The sequence below is a fragment of the Spermophilus citellus genome (assembly GCF_964194105.1).
Source record: "Spermophilus citellus genome assembly, chromosome: 18".
Classification (NCBI taxonomy): domain Eukaryota; kingdom Metazoa; phylum Chordata; class Mammalia; order Rodentia; family Sciuridae; genus Spermophilus; species Spermophilus citellus.
In genome coordinates, this window is record NC_138200.1 from 5,340,829 (window position 1) to 5,362,541 (window position 21,713).

Genomic DNA, 21,713 nt, shown 5'->3' on the forward strand with positions numbered 1-21,713 from the left:
TGACAGCTGACTTCTTTGTCTTGTCACTATCATCTGTGAAATGAGAACGACACCTGCTGTGTTCAGTTCGATGGGTTACCTGGGTATTCAATAATCACTACTTACAACCCGTGGAGCAATGCCTGCCAAAAGCTGAGGACACTTTCAGTCTGTGTCTTGCTTTCTGGTATCACAAAGCAGAGGAGATAGTGAATGTGGTTTTGTGGTTGTGTGTGTGAGCCTGAGTCAAGCCGGGAGTTTGGATGCAATGTCTCAAGTCCTGGGTTCCAAGATTTGGCTCACACGGAAAGCCTGGTGACTCTGCCCTAACGTGATCTGTGACCCGCCTGTGCTCTCCCTCTCCTGGTCTGGATTTCTGATGCGGCAGCAGCCTTGGCGCTGGGGAGAAGGATGGTGGTCCCGTTGCCTCGGGTAGTGGGAGGGGTTTGGTTTGTTTTTCAGGATCTCGGTGACACTGCCTTTACTTCCCTCTGCTCTTCACCGAGCCCACCCTGTCGTCCTGCAGGAAAGTCTCACCTTGACAGACAGCAGGTGAGTCTGGCTTTATTTTTGGCTGAAGGAGAAAAAGGAAAACAAATAGATCACAAACTGCAAAGGTGGGGGCGGCACCAACCTGATCTGCAGGTAGGTCTACCTTGTCCCCTGGGTGTTCTCTGCCCCAGATCCTTGACCTCTGTTCTTCAGGCCCACATGCTTTCTTCACTTCTTGGCACACACTTTTTCTTCAGTCAGTGCAATGGACTGGATGTTTGGGTTCCATTAAAAGAAAATCATGTTGAAATCCTAGCCCCCAGAGCTATGGTGTTAGGAGGTGGAGCCTCTGGGAGGCGATGGGGTTGGGAGGAGAGCTCTTGTGAAGAGATTAATGGCCTCACCAAGAGACCCCCTGGCCTCATCCTCCTTCTGCCCTGTGGAGACACAGTCACACTGGGCCGTCGGCAGCCCACCAGAACCCAGCCCTGAGGGCCTTCTGACCTTAGACGTCCAGCCTCCAGATGGTGAGAAATATTATTCATTGTTTATCAGCTGCCCAGTCTCTGGGCTTAGATGGGCCCTAAGACAGGGTGTGGAGTCTCTCGATATTCAAACATCACCTGTGTTGCCGTGAGATCTCTCTCTCAAGTGAGTTGTTTTGTTCCCTGGTACGCTGTATGCACCTTAGGATCAGGTCAGCAGACAAGATGGTATTAAATTCATTTCCACGGTTATTCTAAGCTGTGTGTGTGTGTGCTTAGACAAATCACTGGGCATAAGGTAAATGTAACACATATTTGGGGTTACAGCTGATTGAAAGTGTGCCCAGATGTCATGTTTATTAGATTCCAAAACAGCTATTATAAGTATATTCATTTATTAGTTCCAAAACAGCTATGATAAGTATATTCAGAGAAAAATCTAAAAAAATTGGGGATTGAAAAATGAGTGTGATAGAAAACGCTCTGTAATACTGCATTCAGTTGCGTTCAGAAGATTTTGGTTACCAGACACCTGGGCTCAAACCCTGCATACCTCTCCCTTGAGGTATGCAGCTGGCATTGCTGTTTGGTCTCTGGGGCTTCTGGCTTGAAGTCACAGGCCAGCCCCTGAGTCCTCCCTTGTTTGTGCATGGTCTTCTTCTTGCTCGGCTTCCCTCCCATGTCCAGCTGCCGGGCTGGCTTCCAGCTCTGTCTGACCGCTCAATCCTACCAGCCTTTAGCTTTCTGCCACTGGAACTGCACACCTGGGCAGGCAGCCTATTGGACAAGCAGTGAACTCGGACCTCTCATGACTAGAATCCTCTCTGATCTCCACCTGCTGGTCCCTATGAAAAATACAAATTTTATTGAAAATTTATTTGTATCCTTTAAGGTTCTCTAACTGAACCTATTATCAATAAGCAACTTTTATGTTGCTTCCTATAGTGGAAAGTAAACATGATTATATTTTTGAAAGATGATTGGAAGACACTAACTTGTTTAAAAGGTACTACTATGAATTATAAAGATACTTTGAGACCTTTGAGGGATTGAAGTTTCTCCTAATTTGTCCATTTTACATATACCATTAAAATGCATCAACTAGTCTACTACTGGGAAATTACAAATGATCAAAATAGTGTCTCATTTTCATGTATTGTTAGGTCTTACCTCAAACACTATCATGGGAAAAGTCCTTTAAAAAATCACTTTCTAAGAGAGATCAAAGAAACTCCACCAACTTAATACAGACAAAAACAGATTCAGGGAGATTTTAGAAAGACCCAAATACATGTATTGTGATGTTTCAAAACTTATGCCAGGTGTCTGACCTCACCTAAAAAGATACTGTGCTATTACTTAGCTAAGCTTTCAAAGGGAAGGCCACCCTAAAAACATTTTCTAAAAGATCTATCTTTACCAAATCTCAACAATACATACTAAGCTCAAACCTGGTTGTTTGTTTAAAACACAGACAATTCCCCAAAACAAGCTAGGATCCAACAGATAAACACAATACCTAAAAAATAATAATAGTGAGCCTTCCAAAATTCCAACTAATTTTATGGAGAGACTCAAGGAGACAATACATACCACCCTAAATTTATAGAGGACCACCCATTTTCAAAGGATGAGTTTATCATCCAATCAGCCCTGGACATTTGAAGGAAATTAGAGAAGTTGGCATCGTCCTGACCAATCATTAGATGTCACCCCACAGTTGAAATACAGATCAAATAAAAGAAAGAAAAAAACATACAGACAGAAAAGACTAAAACACTAGTCTTAGCCCCAGGAAGAGTAAACATCAGGGTGGAAATGCTACATCTCTTCTAAGTTATAAACAAGCTTTGGGAGCCTCTACAACATTAAAACAGGGTCCTACTTCGAGCCCCTGTCATCTGTTTATCACTGAAAGAAATAACCCTAAAAATTGTCACCCTTAATATACTAGATGACAGCCCTAAACAAATCATCTCAACAGCCAATAGCTTATCTTAACAAGGAGCTTAACACGTAAGCCCACTGTCAACTTGAACTAAAAATAAGGTAATGCCCTACAACACAGATTGATATTTTTAATATTCGTAAAGCCATAAATTCCACATAATTATGAAAGCTAATCTTACTACATTAACTAAAGTTATTAAGGACGTTTATGCAACTGTTTCTGTTGGGAGCTGCTCTGGAAATATATGCCCTTTAGTCCTGAGCAAGAGATACTGAACAATTACTGTACTCTGCAATAACTTGGGCTTCACCTCCACTCAGATATGAGGCATGGCTCCAGGAGTAGATGTCACCTGGTGGGTTGTTACACTCACCTGTTCCTGTGGAATCCTACTCCTTTGCCCTTTCTGAGATAGAATGTTCCATAGTCCCTCTCCTTGTGTCCCTATATAAGAATAAAGAATTCCAGTGGTTCTCTCTCTCTCTCTCTCTCTCTCTCTCTCTCTCTCTCTCCACAGACCCCTAAGGTCAGAGAGCCATCCTGGACTTGGAAAATGTACTTCTGTGTGTTTGCATATGCTTTCTTCACTGTTACCTCAAGTTACTGGAATCGTCAGATTTATGAACCCAGCATAGATTGCCAGCTAGGATAGATGGCGATATGTTTCTTCATACATAAAGATTGTCTTGACATGAGTCCCTTAAGATGTCATTGTTAAGTCAATGTCATATAAAACTCTAAATTCTCCTAAATAATTCATTAGATTTAGTAATAATAGTGACCATGTTCATGGACTGGTGAGTACAGGACTCTTCATTTTTCCATTTCATTTTTTTTATTATGGTGGGAAAAAAATCTTTCCACTGCTCTAATCCTTCATGGTATTGGCACTAGCTGGTACATTGACCAGTCTTCAGTCTTCTGTCAACCAGGCACTTCAGGATAGAGGGGAATGTGGTTAGACCAGTGAATGTCAGAGTCTGAACCCACGTCTGTGGGGGGCCATCGCACTGAGTGACCAGCATTTTCCTTCCCTGAATCAGTTGTGGCTCTGTCAGCCACTTCCCGTGATCTGGCCACATTCAGAGTGGCCCCAGAGGGCTGCCCCGATCCTGGAAGTTGCAGAATGTGTCTTTATATGTAGGTGTGCCTTCCTGCAGCCTCATGGATCCAGCTACGCTCACCTGTTCCTTTGTGATATTACCCCTTTGCCCTGTTTGGGATGGAATGTTCCATGGAAACTCTCTTTGGGTGTCCCCTTCTCTTACTCTGCCTTTGGGTGTGGCCTACCCAGGTGTCAGTCAACCTGCAGACAGTGGACATCATGAAGATAGACTCAGCCCCCTGAAACCTGACCCCTGGCCTCATTGGAATGGCTTCTCCTCAATCAAAGGTCAACATGTGCTTGGTCTCTTTCTCTATGTGTGGACCCTTAAGGTCAGAAGCGCCATCACAGGACCCCAAAGAAGAAGGTATCTCTCTCTGTCTCTTGTGTGGTTGTTTTGTGCAGCCCAGTTCCCCTGGAGTGACCCTGAGTGTTTTAGCCGTGAGGAATGCGACACACTGCCACACTTCATTTGCTATCAAACAAGTCATCACATCAGGGCTGTGTACAATACCACAACAGTGCACAAGCCATTCTGTGTGTCCACTGGTGGTAGTTTGGGCAGAAGCTTGGTGTGCAGAGAAATACAAAATCCATGACCAGAGTGAAGATTCCTTTCCAGGATAATAAGGCACTGTGCCTTCCATGTTGGCAGTGGTCCAGGAGGAGCGCCCCTCTGTGAGGCCAATGGCTGGTCACCCTGGAGGATGGGGCCAGGTAAGGACTCAGCATTGATCTCTGCTGCCAGCCACATGGGCTCTCAGCACTGGCTGTGGCCAAACTGTACATTGTGAGCAGAAGTCCCTTTTGCTGATCCCAAGACCATCCCTGCCACCAAAACCATAGTGGGAGTCAGGAAGCAGGAGGGAGTGAGTGCACCCTCTGATCTCATGGTGTTTTTACTGTGTTGGAATGGGGTCGGGGTGATACATAGGGAAGACACTGTTCCTGGTGTAGAATAGCTTAGCCTATATAACTCTTGTCAACGATGCTTGCTTTTGAACCGGACTTGAGATTTACATCCCGATACCAAAGTTTGGGTCTGGTCCCTAATGCCACTCCAATAGTGAGAACAAGTTTCAAAATAAAGGAAGAAAAAAAATTTTATGGCTTTGCTAGCAAAAGAGGAACATAGCCTCTGTCCCAAAGGCTGTGATTCTGTCAGGAGGAAGCATGAGCCTTTACAGAGGGAATACAGAGGCTGCACTCCAGCTGTGCCCTGTCAGGAGCCATGATTCATCTGAACCTTGAGAGACAGCTGTTTCTTAGAACTCCCAGTGCCAGCCCCAAAGTCTGCATCCCTTCATTCCTCTGTCCATGAGCTGGAGGACACAGAACTTGGCCTAGGAGGGGAGGAAGGGTGATCTTGCTTCCCCCATGGTTAGGGAAGTGGAGAGGGAGAGAGGAAGGGGGAAAGGTCCATTCTAAAATGGGCCACCAGTGATAGAGCAGCAAGGGTCATATGTAAAGCATGAAGTCCACACAAAGTTCAAGGCATAATATGCCTACTGTGCGTAGATAATCCACAGCGATCTCTGAGACTGTGGCAGACTGTGGCCACAGAGAGCTAGGCTGCGAGCTTACAGCATCCCACGTGTTTTCTCCCCCACTCGAATCTGGGCTGGGACTTGCACTGACCTTGACCACTGCAGCGTGGCAGAAGGAAGGCCACACCCCTTCCAAGTCCAGGTCATAAAAAGATGGAGCCTTCCACCTCGCTCACGCATTCTGGGGGAACCAGCAGCTGGGTGGGGAGAAAACTCCAGCAGTTCTGTGGAGAGGAGCCGCCCTGCTGGCAGAAGCCCCTCCACCGTGGGCGTATGTCACCTGGAAGTGACTCAAGCCTTCAGATGATGCACATCCACAACAGAGGATGCAACCCTATGAGGGGTCCCCAAGCCCGAAACGCCCAACAAAGCCACTTCCAAACTTTGGCCCACAAACATTGTGAAAGAGAAGAACAGTTTCCTGTTACTTTAAGCTGCTAAGTTTAGGAGATGATGTTCTATGCAGCAATAGATCACTAATACATGGATCAACCAGTACAATATTGGACCACATGTGACATGGCATTAGGCCAAACATTATGAAGGGCAAAGCACTTTGTCAGCTCTGGGAGTCTCGCAAAACTTCCATGATAAATTCCTTGACCTTATTTTCCAAATTTACACCTTTATGGCAACTTCAGGTGAAGAGAACACATTGGTCAAAAGTAACCACTTGGCAACTATTGACCTAAAATGTAAGGCAGAAAGTTAGCCTTAGGATTGGAGGGCATGGCTAGGGAGACACTGGCATCTGTGTGTGTGAGTCATGAGTTGTCCCTCCTCTGTGACAATACCCCGTGTGCTTTATGTGTCCATGCACAAAGCTGGTCCTGGTTTAGCTGTGCTGGTCGACTGGTTGGTGCGAGATTCCTGAGGGAATGGTGGGGGGGGGGTGGAAAGGGTGGAAGGAGACTTCTTTTTAATTATTATCAATTCTGTATACGGCTCCTGAAAATCTCTCCTTTCTGAAGAACAAAGTATCAACAGCTTAGCTTGCAGACACCTGCCACCTTGAGACCATGGCTAGCTCCCAGAGACCCTTGCACAAATGTGTCAGGGACAACCTGGTTCTCAAGATTTATTTTGCTAGCTGGATTTCTGTGGTCCTTCCTGCAGTGTCCGAATGGCCACTAATATGAAGAAGACTGTTTGCTCTGGGGTGCAAACAGTAAGGACATATCTGTCTATCCAAGAGCTGACATTAGTTCTTAATGTTCTGTATAGTATTGGTTCTTATTCTGTTTTTCACTAAAGAGAGTATTTATTCAACTGCTAAGAATCAGGAGAATCTGGTTCCATGTCAAAATTAGCAGAAAATCCTTAAAGTGAACAAATTCATGCTCTGAATGGGTGCAACATCCTAACTGGTATTTGAAAAACTACCAAAAGGGAACAACACACCTTCCCAGGTGACTCTGATGGAATGCCCCTGACCAACATCAACATTGTCACGTGGAAGCGGCCACCCAGACTGAGCATGGAGCTGGGGAGACCTGAGCCTGGAACCAGAGGGGAAGCTCAACACCAGATGATGAGTGGCTTGCACAGATATTTTTTTTTTTAAATCTAGAAGAAGCAGCAGCTCTTAGGGTGTGGTGGACACAGGAGCTATCTCCAGACGCTCCAGGGTCTGGAATGTGCATTCTGAAATAAAGGGGGCTTTTCCTGGATTTGAAAGGCAACTTTCCTCACTCACAAGTACTCAGCCATCCCCTGGGTTACCTCCCTTGAGATTGAATTGCTGGGAATGCCCCAAGATCTCCTTCCCGTGCCCCGTGCTTGAGCGGCCACAAGGTGACCTGGGAACCCTGCAGAGCAGGCACACCAGCCTGCTGCCACGTTTAGTCCCTGGCTTCTGCTGCTACATCCAGAGAAGGTGCATCTATGTGAATGGGGTGCCCTGTCTCAAGCTGCCTGAATCCACGGTTGAAGCTTTCCTGGTAGAACGGAAAAGGAAAATGAGGTGGACCAGTTGTGGTGTGTGTGTGTGTGTGTGTGTGTGTGTGTGTGTGTGTGTGTGTATGTGTGAACTTTTAAAAGATAGAAAATAACAGACCAGGTGTGGTGGCACCCAACTGTAATCCCAGACACTAGGGAGGCTGAGGCAGGAGGATCACAAGTTCAAGCCAGCCTCTGCAACATAACTTGACCCTGGCTCCAAATAAAATATTAAATGAAAAGGGCTGGATTAAGCACCCCTGGGTTCAATCCCCTGTACCACCACCACCCCCGGATTATTAAATAAATAATGCATACACATATATTCATAGATATACAATAACCAAGATGAAGATGAGCATGAAGATTAGTACACTTTGCAAAATACACAAATGCCCAAGAGAAGAAATGATGAGCATCAGCATCTCAGGACCCAGTGGTGTCCATGCTTCTTCCAGTCATTGTCCCCTCCTTTCCTCACTGTCACCAGGACCTGACTGAAATGGTACATGAACATCCCTCTCCTCTGTGGTTTGACTCTGTAGTTACAAACCCCAAATGCATATTTTAATTTTATGATTTAAATTTTATAGATCTACTCATTTGGTTTCTGCTCTATTTTCTATTTATACCTAAGAATCACTTACATAGATGTAGTTTTTTATAAAAGACATTTCTGATCAGTAATTTGCTGTAGGAATACACTATAATTTACTTATTCTATCACTGATGAGCTGCTTACAGTTTGGAGTTACTATAAACAGTGGTGTAATAAACATTTGGGAACGTGATGCTGTTCAACATGAACGTGTACATATAATTGAGAATATTTACTCACGTGGAATTGCTGGTCATAGGAGAGTTTAAAAAAACTCTTAATAGAAACATCAAGTATACGCAAAAGTAAAGAAATAGTATGATAATTTACCAACCTTTATAACTGTTTGTCAATCTTATTTCATTTACTTTCCCTTTCCTTTCTTCTAATCTGGAATGTTTTGAAGTAAATGTTATATATTCTATCATGAGTTACTTCAGTCTGTTTCTCTAGCAGATAAGGACTTTAAAAACAAGAGCCACAAGGCCACTGTCACAGCCAAGCCCATCTGGCTTCCAGATACACAGACACCAATAAAGTCTTCCTGAGATGTCGCCCTGGGCTTTAGAATGCTGGAAAGAGAGACGGGTCAATCCACACAACCACATAGTGTCTTTTCATTTACTCCACAGAGTCACCACATCCATGCAAAGGGGTATGTGTGGGAGAAAAATATTCACAAAAAATACCAGGTAAAGGACTCTTACCTGAAATACTCAAAGAACTTTTAAATCTCAACATTAAGAACAGAGACAGCTGGGCACAGTAGCGCACATCCTGTGACAGTGAGCCAGAGTGGTTTACTTAAGCAGACACTCAAAATGGGAAGCGCTCCTGAAAATGCAGAGCCAGATGGGCATTTATCCATGTCCTCTGCAGGAGGACAGAGGTTCACCAGACCTGGTCTCACTCAGGTTGTAAGGGCTGGAGAAGGTTTAGTTAAATTAATTAATTACTCAAATTTTTGTGGTAATGAGGATGGGACCCAAAAGTGATCCAACACTGAATTACATCCTTTGCCTTTTTATTTTTTATTTTGGAATAGGGTCTGGATCCTCTAGCCTCAGCCTCCGGAGTAGATGAGACTGCATTAGTTCAATAAATATTGATCCATTCAATCAACATGACAGTTGTTATTTTATACATAGAGGATGAAGATCCATCAGTGAGAGACCGACCAAAATCTCTGCCTTTGGGTATATTTTACATTCTCATTGTTTGAGAGAAACCTTGTCCAGTTCTGTATACAATTATGCTTTTTCATTACTATTTGACAGTTTTGATAAAACAACTACATCCCTTGAAAATTACAGTTTACCAAAACTGAAAGAGAAGGGAGGGAAAAATGAATCGTTACTATTAAAGAAATTGAACCTGTTACTAAAAATCGTCCCAGGAAGAAAACCCAAGGCTTACTGGATTCACTAGTGAGTTTTTCTAAACATTTAAGAATGTAACACCAGGAAATAGAAGCATAGAAATTACTTCCCTCCCCCTTTTAGGAGACCGTTGTAAGTTTGATGTAAATGTGGCCAGAACATCAGAGGAAAGTGAAGTAACAGAGATAACAGAGCCACCCTGGCATACACAGAGCCCACACCAATGCAGTGGGACAGACTATAAGTACACAAAGCCAACCATGATGGAGCATGCTTTATTCCAGGAGGACAAGGGAGGGGAACATAATCAATCTAATTTATGATCAAGTAAAAGGATAAAAAATATAATCTTAATATATGTAGAAAACACATTTCCTAAAATCCAATGACCACTGGTGTTTTTTTAAAAAAGGGAAAATTTTAGCAAACTAGGCACAGGAGGAAACTTATATAGTTTCATATTTTAAAAAGAGGTACAAAAAGCCTGCAGCAAACATTTTACTTAATGATGAAGTATACAGTTTTACTTGTAGTATCTACTCTGATCTAAGCCTTATAAATTCATTACTCTTCTCCCTTAGACTCTTTCTCCACCTCCTCTTAGCCCAGGGTACAAGCGCAGGTCAAGTACCAAAAATGTCACCCAGAGTACCAAAACCCCATTGTCTGTTTCTTTCCCCAAATCAGGGGACACAGAAGGACTTTTTCAGGGTAAGTGAGAACATGGCTGGAGGGAAGAGGAATCTGGAGCTGGGACCAGGGTGGGCTACCCCAGACCCCTCCTCACTTTGGCTGTAACTCAACCTCTGTAGGGAGACAGGAAGAGTAGGTGGCTGTGTCACTGGGCTGGGCCGAGTCCTCGGTCAGGGCCCTCTCCAGAATGGCCGGCAAGGAGTGGATCAGCCTCTTCCGGAAGTCCTGGCCCACGAAGACGTAGAGCATCGGGTTGAGGCAGCTGTTGAAGAAGGCCAGTGACATGACCAGGTTGATCAGGACCCAGGGAATTTGGTACTTACCATGGAACAAAATCTCCTCGATCCAGACCCCGCTGAGGAGGCCCACCAACTGGTAGGGGAACCAGCAGATGAAGAAGGAGGCCACCACGGCAGTGAAGACCCGCAGGGGGCGGCTGGAACGGATCAGGCCCTTCCTGCGGATCTTGGCAGCAATGAGCCCGTAGCAGACAGTGATGATGGACATGGGCATGATGAAGCCTATGATGAAGTGAGTGATGTTTGTCAATTTCACCGTGATGATGCCCACATGCAGCGTCTTGACACCCCAGGAATCCAAAAGGAACAAGCAGTACACGTTCCCTGTCGTATCCTTGAACGTAGTAATAAAGATGAAAACCGGCAACGTAAGAACGAGGGCCAGAATCCAGGATGCGACCATCACCTTCTTGGCCAAACTTACGGTGCGGTGGTTCTGGGCCCAGACTGGGTACAGGACACAGATGCAGCGATCCAAAGCGATGAGAGTGATCAGGAAGATGCTCCCTAACATGTTTATGCTCACCATAACGTGAACCAACTTGCAGAGGAACCAGCCGAAAGGCCATATTCCCCCCATGGCCATGGAGATGATGCGGATCGGCAGGATGGCCGTGAAGGAGAAGTCGGCCAAGGCCAGGTTCAGGTAACAGATGGTGGTGACCGTGTGCGTCATGCGGAAGCCGGCCACCCAGATGACCAGCCCGTTGCCCAGCACACCGAGGACAAAGGTGACGGCGAGCACCACCAGCGGGATTATCTCCAGAACCCTGTAGCCAAGGGACTCATAGGACGACTCTTCAGATCCGTTCTGAGGAGAGGAGAAGTTGGCGTCCATCTTGCCCACACCTGAAACACGTCAACAGTGGCCGTTTCTCAGGTGTGCGTCCATCTCTCAGCATCCCTGTTCAGTGCCTGCCTCACCCACCTCTGTGGCGCCTACTCCAGAGAGGACCCGTTCTACCAAGCCTCGTGGCCAGCAGTACCAAAAGATACTGGCACTCTCCTGCAAGTTCTTTTGGGAAAGGATGGTTCTTCCTATTCCCACAATCGTTGGTCCACATCCTGCCTCCCAGGAGATTACTTTACCAAGAAGACTGCAAGCCCTGAGCACCAGCAGAAGAACTAAACCGAGAGGGAACAGGCCACCCAACTGCTGGAGCAGGCGCTGAGCCCAGCCAGGAAAGCAGTCAGGAGGTGGCAACCTGCTTCCACCCACGACTCAGTGCAACAATGCTAGCATTTCAGTGCCCAGTTCATGCAGTCCCCAGGTCCCCTGACAGCCCTTGACTGATGGTGCAGCCACCATTTCAGTTAATTTAATGGTTTCAGCTACTGTTTCAGCAGTGGAGAGCAAAGGGCCTGTGGATTCTGTGCTCTCCCCAGTAGAAGCCTGAAGGGCGACTTGGTGCTGTGTGGTCATGGGTTACAGCCTGTGAATTCTGTGCTGGAGGAAGACAGTGAGGAAGGCAGCTCTGAACCCACTGTCCCTGCCTGAGCTCAAGGGCTTCTCTGATTGAGATGCAGAGAATCTGCACGTGTCCCCTGCAGGCATCCTGCTGAGGGCATCTCACAATGGGGCCAGATGAGCCACTTCCCCGGAGCTCTCCTCTGATACAAGGAACTGATTCCTGACCCCTCCCCAGGGAGTCCTGGCACCCCGCCTGACAGACATGGCCCACACCAGACTCCTAAGTGTCCCAACTGCTGCTCTCCCAGTGCTTTCTATTTGAGCTTCAGATTCACTGATTAAAACTCCTAATACAGAACTTATCTTTGACTTCTTTTTCCTTTGCCCTCAAATCTGGTCCAAACCTACTGATTCTGAATGTCCTGCCCACACAGCAGAATCGTCCCCATCACCACTATGCTGGCCCATGGTCTTTGTATTGTCACCAACCTTGCAATGACTTGGTCCTGAACCTGCTGCCTACCCCCTCTCCACACCCAATCCATTTTCTAGACAGAAGCCAAATGACATGTGTGTTTGTGTGTGTGTGTGTGTGTGTGTGTGTGTGTATGTGTGATGCTGGGGATTGAACTCAGCTGGACAAGCACTCTACCACTGAGCTACATCCACAGTCCCTTTTTATTTTGAGACAGGCTCTCAGTATAGGCTGGCCTCTAACTTTCCATCCTCCTGCCTCAGTCTTCCAAGAAGTGGATATTCCAGGTGTGCTCCATGGCACCTGGCCCAAATGATCTTTCAAAAGGACAAATAAGATCACGACATTGAAGCCAGGCGTGGTGGTATGAATCTGTAGTCCTAGTCACTTAGGAGGCTGAGGCAGGAGAGGCACCAGGGCCCAGGAGTCCAGGCCAGACTGGGCCTCCTGAGGGAGGCCCTGCCTCAAAACACAAAATTTTACAACTCATGACTTTACTGTGCTCAGAGCCTCCAGCCATGTCCACTCAGATCTTACACACTGTGTTCCTGTCTCACGGAGCTCTTTGGAGACCTTGAATGTGCAAGCTCACTGCCCCCTCGGGGACCTGTGTGCTTTGTCCCCTGCAGCTCCTGGCATCCTTCCTTGTGACATGCCCTTGCCCGGCTCATCCTGCATATTCTCGTGTCATCCTAAATTTTACATCCTCACCCACCAGGTTGTAAGCCACCCCCACCCAGGCACGGCCTGCCTCACCAGATGCTTTTCTAGTTCATTTATTCATTAATTTTTTTCCGTCCTAGAAGCCCCCTGCACTAGGTGGCCAGCTGCACAGGACGGTCCAGCTCGCTCAAGGCTGTGTCTGGAGTCACACTGCCCAATACAAACATGACAAATAGGAGCCACAGGGCTACAGTTTTCTAGGAACCAGGGAAAAACAAGCTTTAAAATTCAGGGGCAATGTTTTATTTAACCCAATATATCCAAAAGAATATCACTGGAACATTTAACCCAAATAAAAAGCATTGAGCTGCGTGTGGGGAGCATACCTGTGATCCCAGCGACTCGTGGGTTGAGGCAGGAGGACCCTGAGTTGGAGGACACCTTAGTGAGACCCTGTCTCAAAAAGTAAAAAAGAATAAATAAATTAAACGGAAGCAATTTTTTAACATTCTGTCTTTGAATATCGCGAGCACGTTTTGCCCTCTGCACACTCCAGGCGAGAGCTTGGAGCCCTCTGCTGCAGGAGGGTCTGATACTGCTCTGCTCTTGGTTGAGGAGCTACCTGTCATGAACAGGCCTTCAGACAATAATTCTGAAAGTGTTAAACCCCAACTTACTATGAGCTGGGGTCCTCTCCCTGCGGTCTGGCTTCCTGTGGAGTGACTCAGGTCTCTGAGCTCTGGCAGGGACTTTATTGAGGTGGGAGGGGCACAGGGTGTCAAGGCCCATCATGTGACAGAAGCCCAGGGTGCCTCACCGTTTCCTGGAGAGACGGATCTGCCCTCCATGGGCTCTTGTAACATGTCTGCAGCTACCTCACCTCTAACCTGCCGTCCCCAGATATCAGGCATCCTGGAAACCAGCCTCTTGCGAGTCAGGAAAGTGACAAGGACCAAGGTGGGAAGGATGGGAGACAAGCCGTGGAGGACGGGGAGTCTGGGAAGCACAGCTCACTCCTCTGCTTACGCAACGCCTCGGCTGCCAGATGTTGGGTTCTCTACACCGAATGATCCTCTAGTCCTCTGTGGACATAGCAGAGTGTCCTGCAATTCCGTTCTGTGCCTACCCCTCCCAGATGCAGGGGCAGGGAGCAGCATGCCACCTCTCCATGGGAGGAAGGTCAAAGAACTTTGTGTCACTTGTGAAGCATTGCACGGTGGCACTGGGGGACACCGTCATCCAGGTGGGAGCCTGCAGGGGGAGCCGAGCACGTTGGCTGCTGGGGTCCCCACAGGAAGCATCAGAGATGCAGTGGCTCAAACTATGGAAAGGGCGTTCCCCCAGTGCTGGAGCTCTGCAGTCCCAGATCCAGGTCCACAGGGCTGCCTCCTCCCAGGGCCTCTCTGTGGCTTGTGGATGGCCCCCTCCCTGCAGCCTCCACCTGGCCTGGGCTCTGTGCACGTCTTCGTCCTAATGTCCTCCTCTTAGGAGGACGCCTGGAAAAGAGGTTAGGCCAACCCTGATGGCCTCGTTTTAGCTCCTGAAAGGCCCCACCCCAAGTAGCCACGTTCTGAGCTGCTTCAGTGTGAGAACCAGGGAGGGGGCTCTAGACAATGGACCTATCGGAAAGAGCACCCCAGACATGCTGGAGAGGGGCTCATACAAACAGAGGAGGAAGATCACTGCCTGCAGTTCAGGAGCGAGCTCCAAGCAGGGGACAGGTGCTGGGGCTGTTGGTTGTGGAGGGAGAACGTGAAGCCCGCCCAGAGGGGTCCACACACAGAGAATGCAAAATCGGAGACAAGAGCGTTCTTCTGATGACTAGGATGTTTGTGTTTGCCACGCAGGATTTCATGGTGAGTGATTCGCATCAGTTATACTAGCTGTTCAATTAAAACAAAAGGCCTCTGTAAATAGTGGGACTCTCGACTCAGAGGTGAAGAGACAGACTCAGGATGGTTCATCCAGGGGTCAAATGAGCCAAGAATGGATTTTACATTTTTTATTAATGGAAGAAGACCAAAAAAGAACATTTCATGACAGTGAGAACTAACATAGAAGGGTGGGATGGGGTGTGGCTTGGTGGTAGAGTGCTTGCCTGGCATGCACGAGGTCCTGGGTGCCATCGTCAGCACTGGGAGCAGGGAAAAACACCAAATCCAATTGCAGTGTCCTGAGGTCATGTGTGTGTGTGGGCCCGGCTGTCCTCCTGCAGTCCAGCAGGGCTGAGCAGCTGCCCAAGGACTCTGTTCCCTACCAAATGTGGACTCTTCACTATCCGGCCCTTAATGAAAAATGCTTGGCCCCTGGCTAAATGGCAGGTCAGCCACACAACCAGTGGCCCCTGGGCCTGGGTTCCAGCCCAGGAGGCACCACCCCAGGCTCACAGCCATGTCAGGCAGCCCTGGTTCAGCGGGTGGACGGCGTGTTCATCATGCCCAGAGATGCCCCCTGGCTGGACCCCAGAGCCACTTCCTTGGGCTTGGCCTAGATTAGGCAATGGGGCCACCTGGGTGGAAACAGCTTTGAGACTTTCCTTCTTACTTCACCCCAACTAGGCTGTGCTGCTCAAGCTCGTCTGTGCGTTTTGCAGATCCTGGTGGGCTACGCGCAGAGTGTTTGGGAGCCAGGAACAGGACCTGCCTCTGGGCACCAGGAAGAGCCACCAGCCTTGAGGAGATGTCGAGCTGTACTGGCCAGTACTCCTGCAGTGTCCTCCTCTCTGCGCCCCTTTTGGCCCTTCTCCACCAGGCACAGTGGTGTCCCCCGCCATACTCCTCACTTGACTTCTCCCCCAAGTGTGCCTTCCTCGTGACTCTCAGATATATTCTGTCCTGACCCTTCCTCCCTTGGGAGTCTTCTGGAATATATCTGTTATGTGTGACCACAAATAAATTCTTACAAAATGCAAATGTAAAGATATCTCATTCTGATTTCAAAACTTCAGTGATGCTCTGTGTCTTCCTCACTGCCCTGGCTTGGGGATGCTGCAATGGGATGCAGGAGCTCTGCTAGCCACCTCGTAGCCCAAGGTGTCAATCAGGAAGAAAGCCACAATATTTAGATGAAAATGTGGACAGATTCAAATAAATATGGATTGTGATTATATTGTCCAGACAGAACCTAATCTATTCCTACTCAGTCCTGTTCAGTCTTTCCATATTTCTTTACATCACTCAGAACCTTAGGTGACACATAACGTTTCAGGAGCCCTGGCACCTTGCGGATGTGGACAGTGGTGGCTGAGGCTGATGCTCAGGCCTGGCCTACTGTCCCAGCCTCCTGGCCTCCCTTCCCCTCTCTGCTCCGGGTTCCTGTCCCATCTGCATCTCTACCTCTTGCTGCTCTTCACCAATCTTTCTCACCCCGGGACTTGCCCCTTTCTTTATCATGATTTCTTGGGAGAAGGGGCCTGGCTGCCCAGATCCCCTGACCCTTGATGGGGGGAAGTTTGAGCCTCTGCAGCCCACAGGGGATCCAAGCTGAGGAAAACGCCCAGGAGGCAGAGTTTCCAAAAGCCCCGGGGCACTCCCGAGATGTGGGTGAAACAGTGCCCCATGGGCATGTTCTTGGGTCCTCCTGAACCACCAGGAGTCCTGGTTTCCCCTTTCTGTTGCACAACTTGTTTCAGTTCCTGCCCCTTCCCCCTGCCCCTGGGAACATTTTCTGCTGACTCTCGGGGCCTGAGTCACTCCCCTGGAAATAAGGACTCAAAGCTCCCAGAGCAAGGACCATGGCTGAGGGCTACACACAGGTGAGAGGCCCATGAAGCTGGGCTGTGGAGCTTGGAAAGGGTGTTCTGAGCAGAGAGTGGGGTACAGAAGACCCCGGGGTAAGTCGTAGAGAAAGTCAGGACGAAGACGTGGGCACAGCAGACACGCACCCCTTTCAGGATGCTCTGCTGTGAAGGATGGCCAGGGAATGGGCCGCAAACTAAAACCTGGGCTGAAGTCAGAGAGGGACTATGTAAAGATGAGCAGCTCTGCAGCCCCCTGGGTGCCGAGGAACAATCAGGAGTTGAGAGAAAACAGGGATGCTGCAGGAGGAAGGGGATCAGGGAGGGAAAGGGGCAGGTAGCTCTGGAGCCTGAGGACAGGCTGGGTCTTGGGCTGGGATCCCGTGTTCTGCTCACAGAGCTGAAGCCAGAGAACAGCGGCTCTGAGCAGCCAGGGCAGTGGCTCTGCTGGGACAGGAGGCTCAGAGCTGTGAGGGGAAGAACTGAAGGTGCCATTATAGGTCATGACATGTGAACGTGAGTGGAGGAGAAACCGGGGAGCCTTGGGGAGCAGGGATGTGCCCCCTGGAGAACTGCACACCGAGGTCACACCCTGCTGCAAGCCCCAGTGTCCTCCTCCATCCCCATGTCCACATGGAGCTTGGGGAGATCTGGTGAAGCTGTGGCACAGTGACAGGCAGCACCGGGGCTCGTGTCCACGGGAAACCAGTGTTTCTCCTGTGAACTGCGGCGGAGTGTGAGTTCCCACGCTGTCTTCTCTGCCTTTCCCCATCATATCATTGCAGAACCTTCTTCATCCATTGCACAAAACTTCAAGGGTTGCCTTAGAGATGCCTGAGAACCAGCAGTCCTCCAACTGTCTCTGCAGTTGCTGGGAGGTGGGGGAGGCATCTCCAAGTCGTTTCTGAAAGGAAAGAGCGTTGGGGTTCTGTAGAAATGTGAACCCCTGGTGCAGTTTCAAACAACCAGCAGGCACTTTATAAAGCAAGAAGAAGCAAGTGGCATTGAATATACAATTTTATTAAATAATCATATAACCATACAGCCAAATTACTTAAATATGTAATCAATGTAAAAGTTTATTACTATTATTATTTTGGTACCAGGGATTGAACCCAGAGGTGCTTCACCACTGAGCCACATTCCCAGCCCTTTCTGTGTTTTTATTTAGAGACAGGGTCTCACTATGGTGCTGAGGCTGGCCTTGAACTTGAGATTCTCCCACCTCAGCCTCCTGAGCCTCTGGGATAACAGGTGTGTGCCACTGCACCTGGCTATAGAAGTTATAAACGAGATATCACACATTACCTTCTTCATCTTAAGTCTTCCAACTCTAATGGGTATTTTACTTTATGGCCCATCTCAAATAGGACTGGCTGTGTCACAGTGCTTAAAGCCCATGTGAGGACCCCTGCCATGTGAGATGGCCTGTGTGTAGAGGTGGCACACCCCAGCGGGTCAGAAAGACCCTGGCTACTGGAAGACTCCAAGCAATGAGCTTAAATGCCCTAAATCTGCACAAGGCATATCATACTTGAGAGAGAGAGAGAGAGAGAGAGAGAGAGAGAGATGAGAACCCACAAACCCGCCACCCTAGCCTTACTCTGTGTGTATGCGTCTGTCATCTGTCACTGAGCCTATTGGTACTGACTCATCCACCCCTTGAGGAAGCCTGCTGCACAGATCAGAAGAGACCAAGGCCTGGGGCCTGAGCCTGGCTTGTTCTCTGCCATCGAATCTCGTGAGATGGCTGCGTTTGGACCGTCCTTTCTATCTTGCTCTTCTGCATCCCTGAGAGTCAGAGCCCATCCAGTGGGCAGAGAAGAGCATCCCATCCACCTAACCGGGTAGCCCCAGAGGCCAGGGGAGACAGCGTCCTCTGCCCAGGCTCCTGCTGACACAGAGGCCACCTGATGTAACCCTGGCCAACATGTTACCAGTTGTCACTCTGATTTGTTCCCCCTCATTCAAAACTCTGGAGTATTCATTAAGATGTGCCTGCCACATGCAGACCTGATTGAAGACCTAGCCTCACTTTTTCCCACAGTTTACTTTATTTTCAACTAAAACACATTTTCCATTGGTTACTTTTATGTTCACCTAGTTTAGAACACAGAAATTGTGGGCGAGTTGCAAGGTCACAACCCCAGTGGTGGGACTTGCCTAGATCAATAGATGTCTTATGCTTGATTTTTTCCCAATGTTGAGTGAATAGGTTGACTTCTAGTCCCCTTGACACGTTTCTTTTCTCTACATTAAACCACTAAACAAATGTTACAAATTTTTTTCTAACCATAATAGTTCTAGTTAATCTTCTTGATCATTTTTCTCTTTAATGATGTTAATAGGAATAAATATAACAATTATAAAAACAAAATGCTGCATCTTCTATATCTGAGATATCCTATTTTATGATGTTTTGGTTATTGTCAGATTTTTCAATCTTCTATTTTCAATCTGTGGCCTGAGGCTAACTTGTACTCTCCTGACTTTCAACCTTCTAATTTCTAAATACATGCACAAAAATTCTATTTTAACTATGTTACTGTGGTAGTAGGAGCAAATGTGACTCCATTTTGTTTTATGACTTCATGCTGTAAAACAACCATGCCAAGTAGAAGAGTGAGGACTGGGGCAAGATTTCTTTTCCTTTTGCTATAGAAACCTTTAAGAACACGGAACTACCTAATGGGGTACTGTTTCTGTAACCAGGGTAACAGGCCTCTGTTTCTGTAACTGGGGTGACTGGGCTAACTGGGATTGGTTAGGCTTCACTCCGCTTGACTGCATTGTCCCGCTTCTGTAACCCGGCTGGCTTGCATTGGCTAGACCCCCTGAACATCCCTTTTGTGGTTTTCAGGCTTAAAAGGAGTGCCCTTGCAACTGTTTGGTGCTGATAAGGGGAAGAGCTTTATGTTCTGGTTAGCCGCCACCGGTGTGCATCAATAAAGGCTTGATTCGACTGCTTTAAAGTACAATAAAATTCATCATCTTTAGTCATAGTCTCCCACACAAAGGAGAGACCATGGAGATACACAAAACCAAAATAAATTTATAGGAGTAAATAGTAACTCAGCAGTCAAACAGAGCCAGAAGTAACATGAGCATTATGAAAAAGCAAGGAAGAAAAGGAGTACAAACAATGTATGACAGCCTAAATCTACAGGAGAACCTAGAGGCATCAGAAAAATGGTCAAATAAAGGAATACCTTACGCAGATGGAATGGAATCTTAAAGAGGTCATGAGACAGCAAATTCAAACAATGAAAGAACACATTGAAAATGAATTACATAAACCGATTCAAGAAGCAAATAAGCAACTTTACCAGGAGATAGAGATTATTAAAAAAAATCACACAATAATCCTAGAAATGAAGGAAACTATAAACCAAATTAAAAACTCAAACGAGAGTATCACTAGCAGAGTGGAACAAGTAGAAGTCAGAATGTCAGACAATGAAGACAAAATATATCATCTCGAAAAGAGTCTAGCCAATTCAGAAAGGCTGGTAAGAAACCATGAGCAAAACATCCAAGAGATATGGGATAACATAAAAAAAAACAAACTTAAGAGTCATCGGGATAGAGGAAGGTATGGAGGTCCAAACCAAGGGAATGAGCAATCTGTTGAATGAAATAATTTTAGAAAACTTTCCTGACATAAAAAAGAAAATGGATGTACAAATTCTAGATTCATACAGCCACTGAGCATACAAAATCACAGTAGACCAGCTCTAAGACACGTTGTTATGAAGATATCCAATATACAGAACAAAGAGAGAATATTAAAAGCTACAAGAGAAAGGAGGCAGATTACATTCAGGGGTAAAGCAATTAGTTTAACAGCTGATTTTTCATCACAGACGCTGAAAGCAAGAGGATCCTGGAACAACGTACTTCAAACACTGAAAGACAATGGATGCCAACCAAGAATTTTGTATCCAGCAAAATTAAGCTTCAGGTATGACAACGAAATAAAAATCTTTCACGATAAACAAAAGTTAAAAGAATTTGCAGCCAGAAAACCAGCACTGCAAAGCATCTTGGGCAAAACACTATACGAGGAAGAAATGAAAAACAACAACAAAAACCAACAGTGGGAAGTACCTCAATAAAGCGAGATTGGGGGAAAAAAAGCTAATCATAGAGGGAGAAACAAACCAAATTTTTAAAAAATAGATACATAATCAAACATGACTGAAAGTACAAACCATATATAAATAGTAACCCTATACGTTAATGGCTTAAACTCACCAATAAAGCAACATAGGCTGGTAACCTGAATTAAAAAAACACATCCAACAATATGCTGCCTTCAGAAGACACATCTGATTGGAAAAGACATACACAGGCTGAAGGTGAAAGGTTAGGGAAAATCATACCACGCACACACACGGTCCTCGTAAGCAAGCAGGAGTGGCCATCCTCATATCGAATAAAATTGACTTCAAGACTAAGTTAATCAAAAGGGATAAGGAAGGACACTATACACTGTTAAAGGGAACCATTCACCAACAAGACATAACAATTATCAATATTTATGCACCAAATAATGATGCTGCAATGTTCATAAAACAAATTCTCCTAAAGTTCAAGAGTCAAATAGACCACCATACAATAATTATGGGTGACTTCAGCACACCTCTCTCACCATTGGACAGATCTTCCAAACAAAAGTTGAATAAAGAAACTATAGAACTCAATAACACAAATAATAACCTAGACTTAACCGACATATATAGAATATATCAACCATCATCAAACGGATATACTTTTTTCTCAGCAGCACATGGATCCTTCTCAAAAATAGACCATATATTATGCCATAGGGCAACCCTTAGAAAATATAAAGGTGTGGAGATAATACCATGCATCTTATCTGATCATAATGGAAAGAAACTGGAAATCAATGATAAAAGAAGGAAAGAAAAATCCTGCATCACTTGGAAAATGAACAATCTG

General features: G+C 46.6%; 2 protein-coding genes across 2 annotated transcripts in view; one reads left to right on the forward strand and one right to left on the reverse strand.

Moving 5' to 3' along the window:
- Positions 1-10,257: 10,257 nt before the first annotated feature.
- Positions 10,258-13,539, reverse strand: LOC308637804 (N-formyl peptide receptor 2-like; the record flags this gene model as incomplete). Its single annotated transcript, XM_081274638.1, has 2 exons — positions 13,402-13,539; positions 10,258-11,315 (listed from the first exon to the last, which is right to left on the reverse strand). The coding sequence occupies exon 2, from the start codon at positions 11,302-11,304 to the stop codon at positions 10,258-10,260; it is 1,047 nt and encodes a 348-aa protein (XP_081130764.1). The 5' UTR covers positions 11,305-11,315; positions 13,402-13,539.
- Positions 13,540-16,729: 3,190 nt separating this feature from the next.
- The window catches only part of FPR1 (formyl peptide receptor 1), a gene marked incomplete at its 3' end in the record, with an annotated part of 45,639 nt that continues 40,655 nt past the window's right edge, over positions 16,730-21,713 (forward strand). Inside the window, exon 1 of the mRNA XM_081274818.1 lies at positions 16,730-16,769. The remainder of the gene's footprint in view (positions 16,770-21,713) is intronic.